Genomic DNA, 24,119 nt, shown 5'->3' on the forward strand with positions numbered 1-24,119 from the left:
GATATTTAGGGAGAGGCGGTACTTCCGTTAGGGATTTGAAGCGTAGAGGATTAGCATAAGTGTGAAATTGATGTCACAGTTTTAGTCACGGGTTAGTTTCACTTCTAAAAGTCGTAGAGTCTGCACTGACAGTGGGGCTGCCATGCAATGCAAAGGACAGCGGTGTTTATGGACACATTAGGTGGGACTGTCATGCTGTACTGCTAATGGTGGTATCGTATCTATGATCACATTAGTTTGGTGTAAGCGCTTGTGTTGTGATAGAACCTTGCAGCAAGAACCATTGTTTAACTCGTACTGGACTCTGTAGTTATTTCTGCAATGCTGCTTTCATAATAGGAACAGGTAGCGGCCATGCGACAGGTAGCGCCATCAGTGGCCTTCACTTAAACCTTGGTTACTGACGGCAACTGGCCCGCCCACGCCAGGCAAACACAGGAAGAGTAAGCACACTTGTACTAGGATGACAATGTTTGTCTAGGACCAGGTCGAACACCAAGTTAGTATTGTCTACCATTTATTGCTAATAATGGTCAATATTTAGACTAGCTTCTTTAATTTTGCCTTAAATTCTTCGACATTGAGTGGGTTTAGTGGAAACATTTCTCACTAACATAATTTAGGCCTATGGAAACTTTTTTTTGCCGACGCAGTCTAACCTACAAAGAAGTAATTTTAGGCTAGGTTTGGTTACTTCAGATTTGATATCACACTAGCCTTTTATACTCATATGCCCAAAAACTTCTATTGCACAACTTTTTAAACCTTAGAGAATATGCATAAAAAACTACCAGTTCTTCTAAATTATCATTATTAATATCATGATGATGGACAGTTGAAGAAAGCTTCGTTAATTGTTCCTATCAAGTATAATTATAAGACAGCTTGGTTATCCAGGAAACTGGAACCAGTACTATAATTTGTCATGCGACAACCTCACATTTACCAGGTGCTGTATGACCCCTACGGGTTTAGTGTTTTGCTATTATAATGTCCGCAGAAAGCGCTAAACTCTTAAGGATCATTAAGCTTCATTATTATATTGTTTCATGCCTGGAGAAGCACTAAAGCCGTAAGAGTTTACCCCAATGATTTTTTTCGCATGCACAGTAGCACACAGTATGTTTATGAATTTCAGCTCCCCTTCAGAGGTTCCCTGATGTTAATGAGGGGCTCGTGATTCAAGGAATTGGATGCCCCCATACATTAACCCTGATTGCATTCCCTTGCCCCCAGACGTTGTCTGATTGCTTCTGGTTTAGCGGTTTCATTTAAATAATAATTTATCTCTCACTCTTATACAGACTTTTAACTAAAACATTATTAATGTGGCAACAATTAGCTTCGTATTCTCTTTACAAGTGTTTATGAGCAACATCCCCTCAAGGGAGGCCTTGATGCCCCTGAGGGACTCTCTACTAATGTTTATGAGCAACATCCCCTCAAGGGAGGTTTTGATGCCCCTGAGGGGCTCTTTACTAATGTTTATGAGGAACATCCCCTCAAGGGATGCCTTGATGCCCCTGAGGGGCTCTTTACTAGTGTTTATGAGGAACATCCCCTCAAGGGAGGCCTTGATGCCCCTGAGGGGCTCTTTACTAGTGTTTATGAGCAACATCTCCCCTCAAGGAAGGTTCCTTGATGTTGGTGAGGGGCTCTTGATTTAGGGAATTGGATCTGTGCTCCAGTTCCCCGAATTAAGCCTGAATGCCTTCCACACCCCCCCCAGGCGCTGTATAATCCTCCGGGTTTAGCGCTTCCCCCTTGATTATAATATAATGTGAGCAACATCCCCTCAAGGTAGGCCTTGATGCCCCTGAGGGGCTCTTTACTAATGTTTATGAGCAACATCCCCTCAAGGGAGGCCTTGATGCCCCTGAGGGACTCTTTACTAGTAAAGGAATTAAACCTGTCCTCACCTTCCTTGACTCAAACATAATTGCTTCTCTGTATGACCCCTGTGGGTTTAGCGCTTTCTCATTAATAATTTAAGAGTCACATTTGACTTTCTTAGCATTATTTTATTTTAATAAGGGCAGCGCTAAACCAGCAAGGGTTATATAGCGCCTGGGGAGTGAGAGGCATTCAAGTTCGATCAGAACCTGAGTCAAGAGGCCCCCCCCCCCTCGCCCCTTCCTCGTAACTGTCACCTTTTCTGTTCCTTCCCGCGTAAATGTGGTTTTCGCCTTGAATGATTTGCCAGATGACAAGATTGTCATAATTACATCTGTAGTACCCATATCAGACCATTTTTAATAAGGTTGATCGTGGGAAGATTTACACTTAACACAAGACCAAATATGATCTAAGGTTATAATATCAACAAGATGGTGAATATAACACGTGCAACACCTGGTTATCTTTATTTAGCGGACCAGGAGCTTCAGTACACACGAGAAACTTGTATAAAGGAAGAAAAGTGGTAGCAGGGCCGGATTTGGGTGTGAATGGACGTTGCCACGGGCCTCCATCACTAAAATTAGAAGTAGGATGTTGCCAAAATGTAGCGTTCATGCTGATTTGTGAATTTAAAAATATATGCAATATTATTATTATTCCCCAATCTTCTTGCAACAGAATAACAGCTTACAACACTTTCGTGAGTCCCGGTTCAAAGTTGTCACCTGAGACAAGGGAGTGACAGTTCTGGGAAACATTCTGTAAACACTAAACTTCAATGGTTACCAGAAAAAAGTGGCAGCTATGACTGGTTTGCAAATTTTAATTACGTATTAATTTTACATTCCAGTTATACATAGTAGGAGTTCAAATGCAACAAATAAGCAACAACATTCAGAGGCAGAATAAAAAAAAAGGAAAATATATAAATTATCTTGATGAGTAAACTCAATTCAGTACTGAATAAAAAGGCACAATGTCGTGACTAAAACAATTCACAAATAACCGTCAAATAGAAGAGTGAAACTTAAGACGACGTGTCGGTCTTGGACCATCTAGTCACACAAGTGCGAAGGGAAGGGAGTCAGTATATTTACGAGGGGGAGGGGGGGGGGTCAGTATTTGAACGAAAGGCGGTAGTAGTGGTGGAGGTAGTGACAGTAGTAGTTACCTGGAGGTTATTCCGGGGATCAACGCCCCCGCAGCCCGGTCCATGACCAGGCCTCCCGATGGATCAGGGCCTGATCAACTAGGCTGTTACTGCTGGCCGCACACAGTCCAACGTACGAACCACAGCCCGGCTGATCCGGCACTGACTTTAGGTATCTGTCCAGCTCTCTCTTGAAGGCAGCCAGGGGCTTGTTGGCAATTCCCCTAATGCTTGATGGGAGGCTGTTGAACAGTCTTGGGCACCGGACACTTAAGGTGTTTTCCCTTAGTGTACCAATGGCGCCCCTACTTTTTATTGGGGGGCATTTTGCATCGCCTGCCCAGTCTTTTACTTTCGTAGGGAGTGATTTCTGTGTGCAGATTTGGGACCATTCCTTCCAAGATTTTCCAAGTGTAGATTATGATATATCTCTCCCACCTGCGTTCCAATGAGTACAAGTCAAGTGCTTCCAAGCGTTCCCAGTAGTTAAGGTGTTTGACAGAACTTATACGTGCAGTAAAGGATCTCTGTACACTCTCTAGATCTGCGATTTCACCTGCTTTGAATGGAGATGTTAATGTACAGCAGTATTCCAGCCTAGAGAGAACAAGTGATTTGAAAAGGATCATCATTGGCTTGGCATTTCTCGTTTTGAAAGTTCTCATTATCCATCCTATCATTTTCTTTGCACGTGCGATCGTGGCACTGTTGTGATCCTTGAAAGTGAGATCCTCAGACATTACTACTCCCAGGTCCCTTACATTATTTTTCCGCTCTATTGTATGGCCGGAGTCAGTAGTATACTCTGTTCTAGTTATTATCTCCTCCAGTTTTTCATAACGGAGTAGTTGGAATTTGTCCTCATTGAACGTCATATTGTTTACCGTTGCCCAATGGAAAACTTTGTTTATATCTTCTTGGAGGTTAACCGCGTCCTCAGCAGATGACAGCCTCATGCAGATCCTAGTATCATCCGCAAAGGATGATACGGTGCTGTGGTGTATATCTCTGTTTATGTCTGATATGAGGATAAGGAATAAGATGGGGGCGAGTACTGTGCCTTGTGGAACAGAGCTCTTCACTATGGCAGCCTCCGATTTAACTCTGTTGACCACTACTCTGTGTTCGATTTGTTAGGAAGTTGAAGATCCATCTCCCCACTTTCCCAGTTATTCCTTTAGCACGTATTTTATGGGCTATTACGCCATGATCGCATTTGTCAAATGCTTTTGTAAGTAGTAAGTAGTGTAGTAATGGCAGAAGTGGCAATAAAAAGTAGTGGTAGTGACACAAGTCGGAGAGTGGAGTGTTAGCGAGGCAGTGGCAGTAATAGTGGAGGTAGTCTAAGGACTAAGTGGAAAACAACAAAGAAAAAGGAGCACTGCAGGAAAGCTAATGTTCCACGAGGGTGGGACCAAAAATACGGGGGGGGGGGAAGGGGACGGATACGACTGAATTCACCTAGGCAGAAGAAATGAAAGGCAAAGAAAATATAGGAAAGGAGAAGAGGTAAGGGAAAGATAGCGATTAAGTTATGAGGGTTCTGAAGTTTGGAGCGTCTGACAATGTAACGAGAAAGGAAGGGATCTACAGAGACAAAGTCAGGACTAAGATTCATATTAGGAAAGCTGTGTATGGACTAAGATTCATATTAGGAAAGTTGTGTATAAGGGATGCTTCAACAAGATGGCCAAATCGTAAGCAGAGGCGTCGCTAGGGTTGGTGTTACTCGGGATGACATCTTTGGTGTCACCCGGGGTGACATCTTTGGTGTCACCCGGGGTGGCATCTTTGGTGTCACTTCCATGAAATCCAGGGGCGGAGGTATGGGGGTAGTAAACTCCAGTTACATCACTGTTGCATGACCAGTGACTAATGTTTAGCAATGAGAACGTTTAAAGGCCATAACCGAACTTTATTAATTATTAAATAATCGTAGTAATATTGAGGAAACAAACTCAAATATCACTTCGAGTACAGGCAACAGATCCTACATTCATTCATCTTCAACAATGAAAAAAAAAAAAACGTGAAAAATAAAGAAAAACACTAGTTCCGATTTAAATTTGAGTACAGGTAACATCTCAAAAATTCTGATATTTCATTTCCTTGCCTTCAATCCTGCAAAATCATCTATCACATCAAAATCAATGATTTTTCCCTATATAGGCCTATTTGTACTCTATAATCCTATAATATGCTATATAGAAACGAAGGGTTTTCCTCTTATGTTACTGCAGCATGATTTTGGTCATTAGTGTCACCTTTAGAGGCTTTATGGTGTCACCCCTTAAATGGTGTCACCCGGGGCGGCTTCCCCCCCCCCCCCTTTACGACGCCCCTGATTGTAAGTTTTTAAGTTTTGTGGACATAGCACACAATTATTTTACAGTGGACTTAAGGGCACACATTTGGTTTGGGCACATAAAAGCCACACTGTTTAGAATTAGCCTTGGATAACCCAGTAAGGTCATATGTGACCTATTTCCACAGGGGTCCCTGTTAATAACTACTGCAAACAATTCACAGAATGGGTGAGATTTGAGCCCATGGCTAGCCAGTTCTAAAAACCAGAAAGCCAGTGCATTAACCACTGTGCCATGCCTGCTAAATGTTTAACCAGCAAGGTATATTTCTATACATACAACGCAGGTTGGCATGGGCATTGCTAAACTCAAGAGGGTTATACAGAGCTGCAGGAAGGGATGTGTGAGAGGAGGAATGCCCTAAGCTGATTAGGGAGTGAAGTGCAGGAGTATAAGGACAGGATTTAGAAGAGGAAAAGTAAAATTACAGTTGGTATAACAAATTAGTTTTTGTTAAAGTTAAGAGTGTGTACATCAGAGGTAGAACATTCAGCAAGGAGGGAGGGTGGGTGGGTTTGTTTTGGAGCGGCAGAGACAACAGAAGTGAATTCTGTGGGCCCGCTGATAGGCTGAACAATCTAATGTGCTGAACTGAGCGCAGCTGCACAATCCTCACAGTGGTGCCAGTGTTGTTCCATAAGGTATCCCTGAGGTGTGTGACCAATACGTAGATTAGAAGAGTGGGAAGACGGCTAGAAACCAAATTGTGGTTTGACAATAAAATTTGTGCACCAGCACTACCGTTGGTTGTTCAGTCGTCGAGAAATCACTTGGATAATCTGAGCAAGGAATTCCTGTTAGAAATTGAAAAGTCAAGAACAGCTGATTGAATCGTTACCCCTAACATCGACGTGTCCCAGAGGCATAACCAAAGTTCATTATTATAATAATCAAGGGGGAAGCGCTAAACCCGGAGGATTATACAGCGCCTGGGGGGGGATGTGGAAGGCATTCAGGCTTAATTCGGGGAACTGGAGCACAGATCCAATTCCCTAAATCAAGAGCCCCTCACCAACATCAAGGAACCTTCCTTGAGGGGAACCAAAGTTCAATGCAAAGTATGAGGGGAGTCGAATTTTTGGATAGCCTATGATGATTGACACTACTACAAATGACAAGGGAGGCATCTATGCAATGTGCATTATAGCTCTGAGAATCGCATATAACTCACCTGTGAAAACACTGGCAGAGTCTAGTAAATGACTTTAGATAATTGTTAGGAAAAATTTCTGCATATCCAACACCACCAGGGGACTTAGACATCATGTACACTGCAATAGCATGAGAATGGAAGTGATCAAAAACTGTGAAATTATAGGGAAGTGATCAAGAAAGTGTGAAATTATAGAAGGCAAGTGAGGTTTCGCACATGGGAGGGGGAAAGAGCAAACATGAATCGCCGGGACTTCCCAAGGAGGGAGAGAAAAGTAAGATGCAGGGTGAAGGTAGAGGGGAGGTAAATTATGGGAAACCAAGAGAGCAAATACGGAGAGTAAAGGAGTGTAATAAATGGGGACGGCAATTCAACAAAGCCTTACTAACATCCGCTACCCCTCTATACCTGGAAGGATCATGAAGGTCATAAGGACGGACAAACTAGGGGAGACAAACGTTGTGATGAATTACATAGAGGCGCTCAACTGGGGAAGAGCAGAAAGCTCCTAGAAACAAACGTAACCCATGAATAAGATCAGTAATGTGGGAGGCTGCAGAGTATGGATGGTCACCATAGTCTAGTCTAGATAAGGCGAGGGCGGGGTGAATGCAGAGGTTGTCTATCAGCCCCCAAGAAGGGTGGGCCAGAATTTTTAAGGAGGTTTAGAAAACTGACATGGCAGCTTTCAGAGGTTATGTGACGCTTCCAGATTATTCGGTAATCAAACTAGAAGACATCATTTGATTATATCCTGACAGAAGACATAATATTGATTGTATCTTGACAGAAGACATAATTTGATTGTATCCTGACGGAAGACAAATTGATTGTATCCTGACAGAAGACAAATTGATTGTATCCTGACAAGACATAATTTGATTGTATCCTGACAAAGACAATTTGATTGTATCCTGACGGAAGACGTAATTTGATTGTATCCTGACAAGACGTAATTTGACTTTCCTGACAGAAGACAATTTGATTGTATCCTGACAGAAGACATAATTTGATTGTATCCTGACAGAAGACATAATTCGATTGTATCCTGTTCAGGGATACAGAATCATGAAAATGTAGAACAGTCTGAGGAACAACATGACATCTTGTGAAAGTAAGCTGTGTTTCAGCAACATAAAATTTAAACCCATGAGAGGTGTGCCCCGGTGGGAAGCACAATTAATAGTATTCTGGAGAGGCTGCTACAAGGTGACAGTCAGCAACTGCACATAAAGAGACTACCAAATATTGGAAGGAAGAACAGTGATGGTTATTAATAGCAAGCAGGAGGAGGGACACCTTCAGTCTGGGTGAAGTCAGGGGAAGAGACTTATTAACATGGATGCAGAAGTTTCATTCTGATAAATCCCCAAGGAAAAGCAGCAGATTGCCTTAGAGGCTCAAGGAATGGGCTTCGGCCAAGATGTAATGCCAGGTATCTTAAACCTTTTTGAGAGAGACTACAATAACCAAGTGACCATTAACGAAGGCATTGCGAACACAAATATCCAATCAGATTATGGAGTAGATGGTAGAGCAACCCTTACAAAAGCCAAATTGAAGAGAGAAGAGATGATTATGGTGTTTCCAAGTGCGTACCATACTAAAAGCTTGTTAACCAAGAGTACTAATCCACAAAGCGCATTAGTAATGAAAGGTGTCATGCACCGAAGTACCTTGCCTGTGAAAAGGGAGGACATCAGCAGTTTTCTATTGTAGTAGGAGAACCTCTTGGGATGAAAAGAGATTGAAAAGGCATGAGGATAAGCACCATAGGGTGTAAATGCTGATGCATAGGGACGTGAATGGCGAACTTGAAGGTCATGTATAAGGTTCCATAATGTGATTAGAAAAATTCAGAGGGGCCGACTCCCTCTCAGGTTTGGAGGACAGATATAAGGGAGAGAAATGGAGCCCTTGATAATGGCTGCAAAGTGCAAATGTAGTGATGGTGGCAATTCAAAACCTAAGAGAAGCTGTGAAATGCTTCCCAGTTAGTGAAAAGTGCAAATTCTAGACTTATTTTGCACAATTTATTGATTAAACTTTATCATAGGTATGTATGTAAACAAAAAATGACATATATAAGGTTCACTACTATCCACAGTTTCAGGTACCCATGGTAGGTCTTGGAACGTATCCCCTGAAGATATGGGGGGCTACTGTAGTTGCATTTGAGGGAGAGATGACATAAGTTGCATCATCTGCAATTCGGGAGATCATTGATGTAAATAAGAGGAGCAAAGGGCCAAGGACACTGCTTTGAGGTACTTGTACGTCTACAGGCAGAGTTGATGAGGTTACGCCATTGGTGGAGACACTGGTATCAGTCGCTAATTATTATTATTATAATAAAAAAAGAAGAGCTAAGCCACAAAGGCTATACAGCGCTGGTCAGTCGCTAAGATGAGACTTTAGGTATACAGGAATATGTCCTGATCCCATAATGTTTTAGTTTAAGGTTCAGGGTGTTGTGGTTCACTGTATTGAAAGTTTTCTGCACGTCTATGAAGAGTCCCAGAGGATATTCATTTTTCAGGAGCTGCATAAAGCAGTTGAAGAATTTTTATAATTACATCATTTTTTTTTTGGCAAGTTGGATATTGACCAATAGTTATTTACATCAGTTGGATCGCCTCCTTTAAGGATTAGGGTGACCCTTGTTACTTTAAGTATTGTTGGGAAAGTTGTAGATTTTAATGATTTGTTGAACAGAGTTGCAATAGTGGGTGACAAGACGAGTTGCTTTTTTATACACGAGTATTGCAACCACCCCTTGAAACTATTGCTTCTGGTAAAACCTTACCCTTGTAAGCATGTACAAATAAACTAAGAGATGGTAATGCCCATGTATAAAACTTCAATGTCACTACTGATGTGTAGCATGCAATAAATGACCATCCTTACTATTTACCTTTTTTTTACTGCATATATTCTAAAAGCTTAAATTGACAATGATGTTAACTCTTTGTAATGATACTGTTACAGGCTCACTACACAACATGTACCTGAACGTGAACTTAACTCCGCCGCCAGCAGCGGCTGGTGAGGGCTCCTGCACTACACCCAAAACACCGGAGATCCTCAACTCCCTCATCAACCTGACTAGTCCACCCCTGCCACACTATTCTCAATACCAAAATCAGGTTAGTGCCACATTATTCAATAAGAAGTGCTAAACCCATGGGGGTCGTGCAGTATGTGGGGAATTAAAGGTAATTGGGTTTGATCAAAGGAAGGAGAGGATAACTCTTGTTTGAAAGTGTTATTCACCAGCATGAATAAAGCCCTTTTTCCTTGAAAGGGTTTCATAGTAGCTTACTGACAGTGTCTTCAGTTGAACTGAAGGATCCAAGGTCATTCCTGGAACGAGTCGAGACGTTGGACATAATTTCCTCACCTAGCAGTAAATAAGTGCTTGGATATCATTGAATCAAATTTATAAAATACCAGCAAGTTGAAGAATGACATGTCAAACATTTGAATATCTGTGAGAGATGTTTCATGCTATAGGGGTTTAATTAATCTTCAGTGTTAGCTGACTGTTGTGGGTTACATCCTGAGAGAGTGGTAGTATGCTTTAGATAGATCTAGGCTTGATAATTGATTTCCACTTTGCACTTACCTATCAATATAATAATTTATGATATTTCCCAAGAGTGTACAAAAATACTAAACATTATTGAAAAGAACAAAGCTCAGATAATGTGGTGCATAATTTGGGCTTTATTTTCTTTTCAATAATGTTTAGTACTTTAGTGGTATATTTGTTTCGTATATTAACAGCTTTTAGCCTGTAAATTCAACAGTGTAACAACAAAACCTGATGAATGTTATTTAATTGTATAATGTTTTACTCTGCTTTTCAGTCTTGCATAAAGCCCTTAAATATTAGCTTCCTAATTCTACTACTTGGAAAACATTCTTATATTTTAGTAGTTGTCTTAGATTTTATAAATTTATCTTCTCGTATAAATTTTAAATTCATAAAACAAGTTTGGAATGCTACTTTGGTGTTGCAGGTGGAAGGTGGGGCTCTACTAAGTCCTATTAGTGACATGAGCAGCCCTGGTGAAGAGTCCACAGTCACATCCCTGAGCAGCATGTGCCATGGCAGAGAAGACTCCATAACACGACGGATGAGTGATCCTGTGGCTGCCAATGGTGGCTTTCCTGGCGGTGGGGGTGGTGGAGGTGGCTTGGTGGGCGGGTCCCCCGGCACCTCAGGTATGGGCGGCCCCCTGGCTGGGGCATCGCCCCCCTCCACCCCTGACTTGCCTTCACCTGTCAATACAGTGGAAGCTACAAAATCAGCTCTTATCAAAGAGGGTCTCAAGCTACAAATACGTACCAAATTGCAAGCTGCTGGCGTCGATACTCCTGAATCCATCCTCGAAGACACCAAATATATCAAGGATGAAAATAGCGATGTAAGTATCATAGCTTTACACATCATATCAATATAAAATATGAATGACTTAAAGTTAAATCACAATAGCTTTGGAAAAAAACTACAAGTGGGAAAGTCATTAACTTAGCATCAGGAGCAGGAATGAGTTGTAGATTGATGAAAAAGTATCATAGTTTATAGTCAGTATTTGTTAAAATTCACAATCATATATCTACCACACAAATTCCAGGCAATACTAGGATTTGTTTGTTTTGCTTTTTACTGCCACCTAATTTTCCTAATGTTACTGTACAAGGGACATGGAGAGTTTATCAGTATAAACTGAGTTTTGCCCTCTGTATGCTAACATAATTCAAATCTGTGCATGACATGACTTGTTATATTCAAGGGAAAATGCTAAATCCATAAAGATACACAGTTTGAACAAAGGACTGCGAGATTACCTCGAATTCCTGGTTTCAAATCCCTTTAACATCAAAGAAATCTCCCTTCAAAGGGAATGTAATATAGAATTATTACAAAGGCAAACTTAAAAACTAGTTAAAAACAAATCTCAATGCAGTGCCCTCAGTTTAATGGACTGACAAGGAAGGAGGTGTCTGTTGAAGGCAATTGTCCATTGAAACCAAATTATAAAATAGATTTTCCATTATCATAGAATAAACAGATAGTCTGGAAGCAGTGGACCTGGTTCATTATTTGGAAGGTATGAGGACACTATTGTTACCCAACAATTCCTTAAACATCATTGTCTGTTGGATCGAGAGACTACCGGACACACTAAGAGTAACCTGTAATACAGTATGGTTCTTATTCTAATGTACATGTATATTAAAGTACAGTACTTTTACTTGCCTTTTTTTGGTGAATGTACAACACTAAATTGTGCTACAACCTCTTCTAGTGCATGCCGTAAATTTGCCGTTGATTTTATGGTTATCAGACACTTTCTTTACACCATATTCCTCACAAGACACATGCCACTAAAATAACGACTGTCACCTTATTAGTTCATATTTCTGATTAACACTGATTCACATGTATGCTCATGGTGTCACCACTTACTTTTGAGGCCATTGTTAATAACACTGTATACTTAAAATGTTAATACAGCCTCTCCTCACTTAGCAACGTACTCGTTTACTGACGATTCAGACTTACGATGGGCTCTCTGAGCAGTAAGCAAACCTAAATAATGTATATTAGAGCTGATTTCCTCTATTCTGTTTACTGAGATAAGCAGTATACTGCTGTATAAACATTTAAAAATATACCACAGATGTTATAAATGATGCAAAGGTGACATTACAGCCTACTAGACGCCTACTAATAATGAAGACTGGATACAACAGACTTGGTCCATTCGTAACATCACCTCTAATGGACAAAATCCAGACCCAGTGGATTAAATCTATTGGATCCAGCTTTTGTCTAGCCAAATTTTGTCCATTGCATCCAAGATTCATTAAATTGGGTCTTTAAATTTAGGATTTATTGGTTTAATTGCATCATTTAATCTAATCTAAAAGGCAGTCACTTTATTAGTCCATACAGATATTATCCAGTATTAGGGTGAGGACATAATCTTACACACACAAGTTTTAAACATAATTACCTTACCATTGCTCACCTCAGTAGAGTTCAAACATCTGTATCAAGCCAAACATCAGAACTGAGTGATAGGGTTAAATTGAGTTTTGTTTAATAGGTGACATAGTAGAGCATTGAACTCTTGACTGAATTAACCCAGGTGGGACAAGACAACTGGGGAGGTGCTAAATCCATAGGGTCATACAGTGTCCGAAGAATGGGACATAATCAAGTATAATACAAGGAAAGCGTGGGTAATTCCAATTCCTTGGATCAAGTGTTCATAACCAGCATCCAGACAACCCTGCCTTGAGAGCACAGTGAACTAGTTACCTAGGTGTTAATTGGCTGTTGTGAATCACATCCTCCTAGGCAATAACTGAATGGAAACAAATCGTACAAGGAAGCTCGAATAGCTATTCTAGTTAGTGCACACCTCAGAGACGACTTCATGAAAGCTGCAGATACCATGCTGGTGGTTACTAGTCCTCCTGCTAGCAAAACTAGGATACCTGGGTGGCAGACACTGAGTGACAGGCTGGAAGTAACACTATTATCACAACAGGTGGTAGTGACGAGCTAGTGTGACCTGGTGTGAGGAGGTGACGTGATGCTAGTGACGTGCGGTGATTCCCGTCATGTTAGTAACATGTTTGTCACAACAGCTGACTGAGGAGGATGAGGAGCGGAGACGACGGCGGCGAGAGAGAAACAAGATAGCAGCCACAAAGTGTAGGAACAAGAAGAAGGAGAAGACCATTGTGCTCATGACCGTAAGTCACTCTCTCTCGTGCTTTTTCTCATCTCTCTCTCTCTCTCTCATCATGCTTTCTGTCTCATGCTCTCTCACTCAGTGTGTGCTCACCAAATTGTGGTTGCAGGGGTCAAGTCTCAGCTCCTGTGTATGTGTGCACACATGCAGGCAACCTTTGAAGCTCCCATTACTGATGATCCCTTAGTGGAATGCTTGATGATGTCCTCATTGCCCCAACTTGGGTTTCCAAGCTCAGGCTGACAGATTTCAAACTGTGTATAACCCCCATCCTGTGTGAGGGAATATGACAAGGAAACATACCTAGCTTTTGTTCCCACCATGTGATTATCATATAGAAAAGAGTAGCAGCACACTACTGTCCTGTAGCTCGATTGCTAGCGCACTCTGCTCACACACTTAAGTCTATGGTTCGATCCACAGTATAGGTGGAAATATTAGGACATGTTTCCTTAAGACACTTGTTGGCCCTTCACTATCAGTAAAATAGGTACATGGGTGTTAGTTGACTGGTGTGGGTTGCATCCTGATGACAAAATTGACCTTATTTGCCTGAATTGCTCTGCATAACAAGGGACTTTCTATAAAGTAAGTAGTATGTTACTGATGTCGGTTATGGTTTGTATACACTGTACATGTACTTGTATAAATAAAGATGTTGATTATTATGTATCCAGTGTTAAAAATGTTGCTTTCTCTCTCTTTCTCTTTGCAGTGTGTTCACACATAACCCACTCCCCTCCTATCCCCCATAAATTGGATATGAAAATTGATCAATATTTTGGCCCATCCTGAACTTTTGTGAAGTCCAGGGTTATTTAATGGTCTGTGATTACCAAGATTTTGCCAATTTTCATTTCAAATTTGTTGGTTAGGTGCAAGTTCTTCATTAAAGTATTAACCTTTACTCAGTCTCCATTTTCCCCTCACATACATATCTAATTTTGATCATTTGTTGTCTTGGTGTGGCTATCTTTATCTTCATTATTGTCCATTCATTTGAACTCTTGCTGTTCATTAATGTCATCTTTCTACTCTTCTGTCTGGCCATCCTTTCCTGTCTATACATTTGTCTGTCTCTTCAATTTTTACATTAAAAGCTAAATCTGTTTAGGCCATACTGTACTTGTCATTCTTTCACGCTTAAATGCAAACTAAACATAATAATTATAATAATTACATATGAAAATTGGATTACAAACCAAGATAGGCTAATAAGGTAAAATATTTCTAAAACTAGCATTATCCTATGAGCAATTTTAATAATGTGCAAACTACTATAAGTAACTTTGGTCAACAGAAGTTTTCTCAAAGAATAAAATTAGTTCTTTCTCCATGTTTAGGAATCGGAGTCGGTGGAAGATATGAATGTTAGGCTCAAGACGGAGATACAGAGGCTGACCACAGAGAAGATGAACTTGGAGAAGCTGCTTGAGGACCCAAAACATCTTGCATTCTGCCGCCATTCCCCACGTTGTTCCAAGCCCTTACGACCACCACTTGTTATAGTCACACCAGCAGACTCTCCTGACACCACCTCGAGCTCTTGTTCATCCTCTCCTACTTCCTCTACCTCGTCTTCTTCCTTGGACAGCCCTACCTCCCCACCCCTCACCAGTCCTAACAGCTATAAGGCTCCTCCCCAGACTGCTCCACCTGCTACCCAAGTCTCCTCAACCATGATAACTCCTAGTGCAACTTCCTGTGCCTCATCTTCATCGCAATTTCTGGCACCAAAATACAGCCTTTCTCAGAACCTGAATCAAAGGCATCATCCATACCAGTGCCCAGGTCGCTCTCAGCAGCCCTCAGCTGCCATGGGGGAGAAACCACTTTATGGAAGTCCACCCTCTCCCACTGGCACCCACAATAAGCCTGCTTACAGCAGCTATTCATGCATGGGAGTACCTCGGACTCTAGAATTTTTACCACCAAATCCACCATCTCAGAAGTCAGTATATACAACACCCAAGTCACGCAATAGTACTTTAGTGCGTTATAATCCATACAATGGACGTTCTCCGCCTGTACCATCCCCACTGGTCACCCATGCCCACCCACAGCCAGGGCCACTGCCTTGTGGGGACACATATATTCAGTCAAACAATAACAATGGGTGCGGACGTGAGGACCAGCAAACCTACGTGACAGACACTCGCACAAATCAGTTCTTTCCTCCATGCTCATACAGCAGCATGTGACCCACAGCCGGGGTAATTTAACCCCAGCTGGTTTTTGGTTCTAGATTAGCATGTTATTCTGTATGAGTGACATGCCTTCCAAGGTGGGCTTCTTGTAAATGTTGTACATTACCACAGGTTATTTTTTTAAGGTTGCTCCACTTCCTGGAGGGTTAATGCCAGTCTCTCAAGGCTGCTGCACAAGTTTGCTTTAATCCTGGCCTGTAATTTTGGGGTAAACTTTATACAAGTTCGCTTGCCTTGTATTTTATTTTTTTTTTTTTTTTTTGCTGAAGGATAAGTTTTGTTGTTGCATGTTGTTGTATTAGACCTCGTATTTTCTGATGGTATTGAACACTTAGCCAAGAAGCAAGATTGCACCATGTCAATATTGTGTTAGTTGTTGCCCTGTTCTTGGTAGTGCTGGGTTTGTGTGTGTGTGCGTGCGTGTGTGTGTACGAACGAGAGCTCCAGAGCCTGGTCACTTAGGAATAGCACCTCTCTTAAGACATATCTGTTATATTTCTCAAGTGTCCTGGTTTACGTGATCCATACATATATATTTTTATTAGCTTTATTTTCATAACTGAAATGTTGGCAAATATATAACATGATGCTAAACGATTTAGGTACAAAACTCCACATTCCTCTCTCCCTGTATCACGGTGAAGGACGTATCAGAGTGTGGCCACTCCAGGTCTTGTGGTCCCCACCACCAGCAGGTCTGTAGTGCCACTCCAAATGGACCACACTCCTGCAGTGTTGGCCACACTCGCTCAGCAGCTGCACTTAAATGTCAACAGCTTGCCAAGTGCAGTTCTGTACTATTACCCATCATCAGTATTCCACCTGCTGTTACCTGACTTTGAATTAGTGTGATCTCTCTATGGAGGCAACACAATATTTAAGACTATCTCATTGCAGACAGTGAGGCCATGTTTGTGTGTATCGCACCCTTCGTGTTTGTGAAGGTGTTTGTATACTGTACATTATCCCTTTTTATGTATTGTCAGTCACTAGGCATCGGCCGCTGGTGTCCCAAGTGAAGAGCCTGGGAAGGCCTGGTGCCCGTCTGATGCAATTAGTGATTGACAGGTGGTGGGCTGCCTGGGGGCCAGGTGCCCCTGCTGCTCCCACACCTGAACTGCTACCTACCCTTACCAGCCCCAAGTTCCAAACAGCTGGCTGTTAGGGGAACTAATTGTCCATTGTTTTGTCTTGCGTATACTGCTCAGATATCCCATCCCCTACTCTAAAACATGCCTGCATTGTCTATGAAACACTATCAGTAACTGCAGGTATCATGCCAGCTTGAATGTACATGACTACTGAGCCATTAGGTTATATTTGACTACACAAATTTTACGAGGTCTGAGACCTTGTGCAGATTCATTTTGTTGTGCATTGCCATTATGAACATATTCTGAGGCTTTAGCACGATTTGTTTTACAACCCTCTTTTTTTTTTTAATTAATTTTCTTTCCTGCTCATCCATTTCCTAATCCTTACTGAATGTCTGTTGCTTATGTACTGGCAGTAGAACCTGACTTTTTTACCTGCCCCTTGCTGCTTCCAACTTTTGAGCAAGATATGGAGGAAAGGGCAAAAGGCCAATGGTGTCAGGTGCTAAAATATAGTCTGCTTCCCTGGCCGCCATGACCCTACTGTCGCAGTTCTATGCACCAGTAGTTACTAAGCCGTCCAGCTCTACCTGCTGCATGGCAGCATTGAGTCCTATCATGCAAAACCACGAACTCGATCATGTTTGATAAATCTCACGAAAATTAATTAGGTAAGATATGTACTCTGTTTTATTGGCTTTATAAAGGAAACATAGGGGTAGAAATTACAGCAAGAAATATAAAATAAATGTGAAATGTTTGGATGAGTTTATATACAGTTTTTCAATAGTTACTCATTTAAAAACTAATTACTTAATTTCAACAGAAATGGACGGCCGCGGTGGGTGAGGCAAAGTTTGTTAAACAAGTTACCCACTCACATTTGGCAATACTGCCGACGCTGCCCCACACTACCGCCACACTCGATCACACGCAACTGAACGACTTAAAACGAAACTACAACGAAAACGACATCACTGATCCAGTACCCCTCACCGCCGGGAGCACCAGCCATTGACCCTGTCGAGGCTGAGGGCTGGTGCCCCATGCCCTTTCCCATGAGCGGTGACATTCCAGGTGTGGGGGGTACTTGTGATCTTGGTGACACTGACCTACACATCAACTATGTCTTCCTCCTGCAAATATATGTGGGAAAATCTGATTGCGATATGTACATTATTCTGCTATTGAAAATGCAATGAGAAACTTACATTGGCATCATATTAAGTTGGGCATGTATATAAAAAGACATTATCTAAGCATTTACTATCCACTGCTAATGTGCTATCAAATATTTTTATAAAACTGCTTCACTGAAGACAAAGCAGATTAATAAATTTGCAATATACTTATTCCTGTTCATGATTTTCCTTGAGACTACCAGGTAAATTTAGGATAGTAATTTACACATGGTATCAACTGTTTATTATATGTACTTTTATTCAGCAATGCAGTGCAAGACACTTATGTTTCAGGCATTTTAAAAACAGTACTATAGGATTCTGTTACACAATACTGAATCCAATAACTAAAATTAGAGCTTTAGAAATATTGCTCAGACATTTTTACTATTAGAAAATATTACCTTAAATACAAATTGAATTATACTCCATAATCAGCCAGTTTTGTGGCAGGCAATTTGGAGTGTAAGGTCAGTGTACATTATTATTATTATTATAATCAAGGGGGAAGCGCTAAACCCGGAGGATTATACAGCGCCTGGGGGGGGATGTGGAAGGCATTCAGGCTTAATTCGGGGAACTGGAGCACAGATCCAATTCCCTAAATCAAGAGCCCCTCACCAACATCAAGGAACCTTCCTTGAGGGGGGTCAGTGTACAGTGGTATGATTATGCACTGACTATTTCTACTCTTCCCATCCCATCCTTCAATGGGGAAAGGGGTAACCTTGTCATTGAGGCTATTATGTAAGCATGAATGCCTTTATTCCCAAGGCACTATATGACCCCTATGAATTAAAGTGCTCCCCCATGAAATGTAATAATAATGAAGCTATTCTTCTTTTGAATCAGTTGCACTTACTTCCCACTCCACAAGTATATTCTGCCATTGTCTATTCCTTCCCAATTATATAATGCTTAAAAATGTAATAAAATTAAGTGTCTTACACCACCTTTAAAACTAAAGAGCAAATGCTGCTGCTGTTCACTACCTTAAATACACTCGGTAAACTCTCCATATGATGGACTAGGGAAATATGGACCAAAATATGCTGGACTCATAGATTAGGGAAAAAATGAACTCATACACTACAGAACTATCTTCTATTAAATGTTACCCACTCTTCCCTGTTGTTCGGTTAGATGGAGGGTTTAGTGACTTGGACAGCAGTAACCTTCGAGCTAAACCTAATGGACAGTGTGTAATAAGAATTTTATAGTACTGATCATTTGAAACATCTAAGGTGGCAGTGAACATTTCCAGGTACTAACAATAATGAACTACAACACTACATTATCAAACAAATTTCGGATAAAATAAATATTGGACTTAACTAAGAAATGCTACATTATAGGTGAATTATTTTAAACTATTTGCCACATAAAAAGGATTTCAAGTAATTTCTTTTAAAATATCAGGACTACAAAGGAGATTAAGCACACTAAGATCACAGTGAACTAAAATGAACAGACGACCACACTGACCACACTTTTTCAGGGTTAAGCACATTTTTCATAAACAGGACAGCTCCTGGACAGATGCCCAAAGGACATTTCACTGAATGGACAAAATGGCATTCATCACCTAACCTAACTTAATTTTCTGCTCAGCTAAATTTTAGTCGGTGAAATGTCTGTCGGCCAAGTGTCCATTGATCATGTGTCCAGCCATGAACAGGACTTGCACCAACTACCCTGAATGATCCGAGTATTCAACTAAATTAATGATAACCATGGTCAGACTGCAGTATTTTATTAATATTCAACCTTGAAAAATGGCAAGCACTATAGTAATGCCTAGGCCATAATAAATTATATATTTATAAATTATTTCACCACATACAAAGCCATACAAAGTGCCATAATCAAACCAAAATCCATTCAGCAATCTAGACCATTCCAAATACTTTAAAGAAGTGCTAGCATACCAAATATTATTTTTAAGTGCCTAGCCAAGAACTGATGAACCTAAATATGCATGCCCAAGGTGGCATTTGAGAATATATACCTTTCAGTGCTAACCAATCTTTACATATAATAAGTAACTACATAAGTCAGCCAGACTTGAGTCGAGGTGGGAAGTACGGTGCCTGCACTTTAAAGGAGGGGTGGGGATATTAGCAGTTTTGGAAGGGCATCTGAATTGCATTATCTACATGCCTCTGCCAAGACAGTGATAGTATAAACAGTGATGAAAGAGTTTATTTTCTGGGTCACTCTACCTCGGTGGGAGGTGGCCAGTGTGTTAAAAAATTTGTATATAATTATACATAATATACAGTGGACCCCCGCATAATGATATTAATCCATTCCTGAGAGCTCATTGTTATGCGAAATTATCGTTATGCGAATGAATTTTCCCCATAAGAAATAATGGAAATCAAATTAATCCGTGCAAGACACCCCAAAGTATGAAAAAAAAATTTTACCACACGAAATATTAATTTTAATACACACAAACTGAAAAAGGCATGCACAGTTACATGACACTTACCTTTATTGAAGATCTGGTGATGATTGATGGGATGGGAGGAGGAGAGAGTCTTAGTGTTTAGAAGGGGAATCCCCTTCCATTAAGACTTGAGGTGTCAAGTCCTTTTCTGGGGTTACTTCCCTTCTTCTTTTAATGCCACTAGGACCAGCTTCAGAGTCACTGGACTTCTGTCGCACAACATATCTGTCCATAGTGGCCTGTACCTCTCGTTCCTTTATGACTTTCCTAAAGTGTTTCACAACAGTGTCAGTGTAATAGTCACCAGCATGGCTTGCAATAGCTGTGTTAGGGTGATTGTCATCAAAAAGGTTTGCACTTTAAGCCACATTCCACACATTTCCTTAATCTTTGAAGTAGGCAACTTCTTCAATTTCTCTCCCCCCTCCTCCAAAGCAGTTTCCTCAGGTCTGGCCTCTTGCTGTTGAAGTTGATCTATCAGCTCATCAGTGGTTAGTTCTTCATTGTCCTCCTCCACCAACTCTTCCACATCATCCCCACTAACCTCCAACCCCAAGGACTTTCCCAATGCCACAATGGATTCCTCAACTGGCATAGGATTCCCAGGGTTAGCCTCAAACCCTTCAAAATCCCTTTGGTCTACACATTCTGGCCACAGTTTCTTCCAAGCAGAGTTCAAGGTCCTCTTAGTCACTCCCTCCCAAGCCTTACCTATAAGGTTTACACAATTGAGGATATTAAAGTGATCTCTCCAAAACTCTCTTAGAGTCAATTGAGTTTCTGAGGTCACTACAAAGCACCTTTCAAACACAGCTTTTGTGTACAGTTTTTTGAAGTTTGCAATAACCTGCTGGTCCATGGGCTGCAGGAGAGGAGTGGTATTAGGAGGCAAAAACTTCACCTTAATGAAGCTCATGTCCCCATAAAGTCGCTCTGCCACGTCTGTAGGATGACCAGGGGCATTGTCTAACACCAGGAGGCACTTAAGGTCTAATTTCTTTTCAGTTAGGTAATCTTTCACATTGGGGGCAAATGCATGGTGTAACCAGTCATAGAAAAAGTCCCTAGTGACCCATGCCTTACTGTTTGCCCTCCACAGCACACACAAATTAGCCTTGAGGATATTCTTTTGCCTGAACGCTCTGGGAGTTTGAGTGATACACTAATAAAGGCTTCACTTTGCAATCACCACTAGCATTGGAACACATCAACAGAGTAAGCCTGTCTTTCATAGGCTTATGTCCTGGGAGTGCCTTTTCCTCCTGAGTAATGTAGGTCCTGCTTGGCATTTTCTTCCAAAACAGGCCTGTTTCATCACAATTAAACACTTGTTCAGGTTTCAGTCCTTCACTGTCTATGTACTCCTTGAATTCCTGCACATATTTTTCAGCTGCTTTGTGGTCCGAACTGGCAGCCTCACCATGCCTTATCACACTATGTATGCCACTACGCTTCTTAAATCTCTCAAACCAACCTTTGCTGGCCTTAAATTCACTCACATCATCACTAGTTGTAGGCATTTTTTTAATTAAATCCTCATGCAACTTCCTAGCCTTTTCACTTATGATCACTTGAGAGATGCTATCTCCTGCTATCTGTTTTTCATTTATCCATACCAATAAGAGTCTCTCAACATCTTCCATCACTTGCGATCTCTGTTTCGAAAACACAGTTGAACCTTTGGCAAGAACAGCTTCCTTGATTGCCGTTTTGTTGGACACAATAGTAGCGATGGTTGATTGGGGTTTACTATACAACCTGGCCAGCTCGGAGACACGCACTCCACTTTCATACTTAGCAATGATCTCTTTTTTCATCTCTATAGTAATTCTCACCCTTACTCCTGTAGGGTTGGCACTAGAAGCTTTCTTGGGGCCCATGGTCACTTATTTTGCAGATAAAATCACCAAAAACACTGTAATAATACGAAATGTTCCGATTGTATGCTTGGATGTTACCGCGGAGGCTGGCTGGTAAACAATGCCACTGGCGGAACATGTGAGGCTGGCTCAGGCCGCACATTAGACGCATCTCGGACGATTAGCGTTGAGCGGGTTTTTTAGCGGTATGCGAGGCAAAATCTTAGCGATAAAATGTATCGGTATGCGGATTTAACGTTATGTGATGCCAACAGTATGCGGGGGTCCACTGTATATATATTCTTCTTTCTTTCAACACATCGGCCGTATCCCACCGAGGCGGGGTGGCCCAAAAGGAAAAACGAAAGTTTCTCCTTTTACATTTAATAATATATACAGAAGAGGTTACTAGCCCCTTGCTCCCGGCATTTTAGTCGCCTCTTACAACACGCATGGCTTACGGAGGAAGAATTCTGTTCCACTTCCCCATGGAGATAAGAGGAAATAAACAAGAATAAGAACTAGAAAGAAAATAGAAGAAAGCCCAGAGGGGTGTGTATATATATGCTTGTACATGTATGTGTAGTGTGACCTAAGTGTAAGTAGAAGTAGCAAGACATACCTGAAATCTTGCATGTTCATGAGACAGAAAAAAAGGACACCAGCAATCCTACCATCATGTAAAACAATTACAGGCTTTCGTTTTACACTCACTTGGCAGGACGATAGTATCTCCCTGGGCGGTTACTCTCTACCAACCTACTACCTAGATATATATATATATTTATATATACAGTGGACCCCCGCATAGCGATCACCTCCGAATGCGACCAATTATGTAAGTGCGTTTGTAAGTGTATGTTTGGGGGTCTGAAATGGACTAATCTACTTCACAATATTCCTTATGGGAACAAATTCGGTCAGTACTGGCACCTGAACATACTTCTGGAGTGAAAAAATATCGTTAACCGGGGGTCCACTGTATAGTTCTTGTTCTTATTACTTCTCCTGTCAAATCCATGAAGAAGTGGAATAAGAATCTTATCTCTAAGCCATGCATGTTGTAAAAGTCAACTAAAATGCCAGGAACAATGGGCTAGTAACCCCTTTTCTCATACAGCTACTAAAAATAAGATGAAGAAAACCATCAAAGTGGGATGTTTGAATGTACATGGATGTGTGAATCATAAGAAAGAGATAATTGTGGATGTTATGAATGAAAAGAAGCTGGATGTCCTGGCCCTTAAGTGAAAGAAAGCTGAAGGGGATGGGAGAGTTTCAGTGGGGTGAAATAAATGGCATTAGGTCAGGGGTTTCTAACAGAGATAGAGCTAAGGAAGGAGTGGCAATAATGTTGAAGGGTAAGTTATGGCATGAAGAAGGAATATAAATGTTTAAATTCAAGGATTATGTGGAGTAAAACAAGGGTTGGATGTGAAAAGTGGGTTATTACCTGGAGTTTACCTGGAGAGAGTTCCGGGGGTCAACGCCCCCGCGGCCCGGTCTGTGACCAGGCCTCCTGGTGGATCAGAGCCTGATCAACCAGGCTGTTGCTGCTTGCTGCACTCAAACCAACGTATGAGCCACAGCCCGGCTGGTCAGGAACCGACTTTAGGTGCTTGTCCAGTGCCAGCTTGAAGACTGCCAGGGGTCTGTTGGTAATCCCCCTTATGTATGCTGGGAGGCAGTTGAACAGTCTCGGGCCCCTGACACTTATTGTATGGTCTCTTAACGTGCTAGTGACACCCCTGCTTTTCATTGGGGGGATGTTGCATCGTCTGCCAAGTCTTTTGCTTTTGTAGTGAGTGATTTTCGTGTGCAAGTTCGGTACTAGTCCCTCTAGGATTTTCCAGGTGTACATAATCATGTATCTCTCCCGCCTGTGTTCCAGGGAATACAGGTTCAGGAACCTCAAGTGCTCCCAGTAATTGAGGTGTTTTATCTCTTTTATGCGCGCCATGAAAGTTCTCTGTACATTTTCTAGG

General features: G+C 41.4%; 1 protein-coding gene across 4 annotated transcripts in view; it reads left to right on the plus strand.

Moving 5' to 3' along the window:
• The window catches only part of LOC128685709 (protein FosB), a 60,444-nt gene extending 42,450 nt beyond the window's left edge, over positions 1-17,994 (plus strand). For all 4 annotated transcript variants that reach the window (XM_070088066.1, XM_070088067.1, XM_070088068.1 and 1 more), the window contains exons 2-6: positions 9,557-9,714; positions 10,591-10,998; positions 13,235-13,342; positions 14,685-17,313; positions 17,469-17,994. In XM_070088066.1, the coding sequence (XP_069944167.1) occupies positions 9,557-9,714; positions 10,591-10,998; positions 13,235-13,342; positions 14,685-15,542 (1,532 nt within the window). In that variant the 3' untranslated portion in view covers positions 15,543-17,313; positions 17,469-17,994. The remainder of the gene's footprint in view (positions 1-9,556; positions 9,715-10,590; positions 10,999-13,234; positions 13,343-14,684; positions 17,314-17,468) is intronic.
• The last annotated feature ends 6,125 nt before the right edge of the window (positions 17,995-24,119 follow it).

The sequence above is a fragment of the Cherax quadricarinatus genome, chromosome 23 (genome assembly GCF_038502225.1).
Source record: "Cherax quadricarinatus isolate ZL_2023a chromosome 23, ASM3850222v1, whole genome shotgun sequence".
NCBI classification, from domain to species: domain Eukaryota; kingdom Metazoa; phylum Arthropoda; class Malacostraca; order Decapoda; family Parastacidae; genus Cherax; species Cherax quadricarinatus.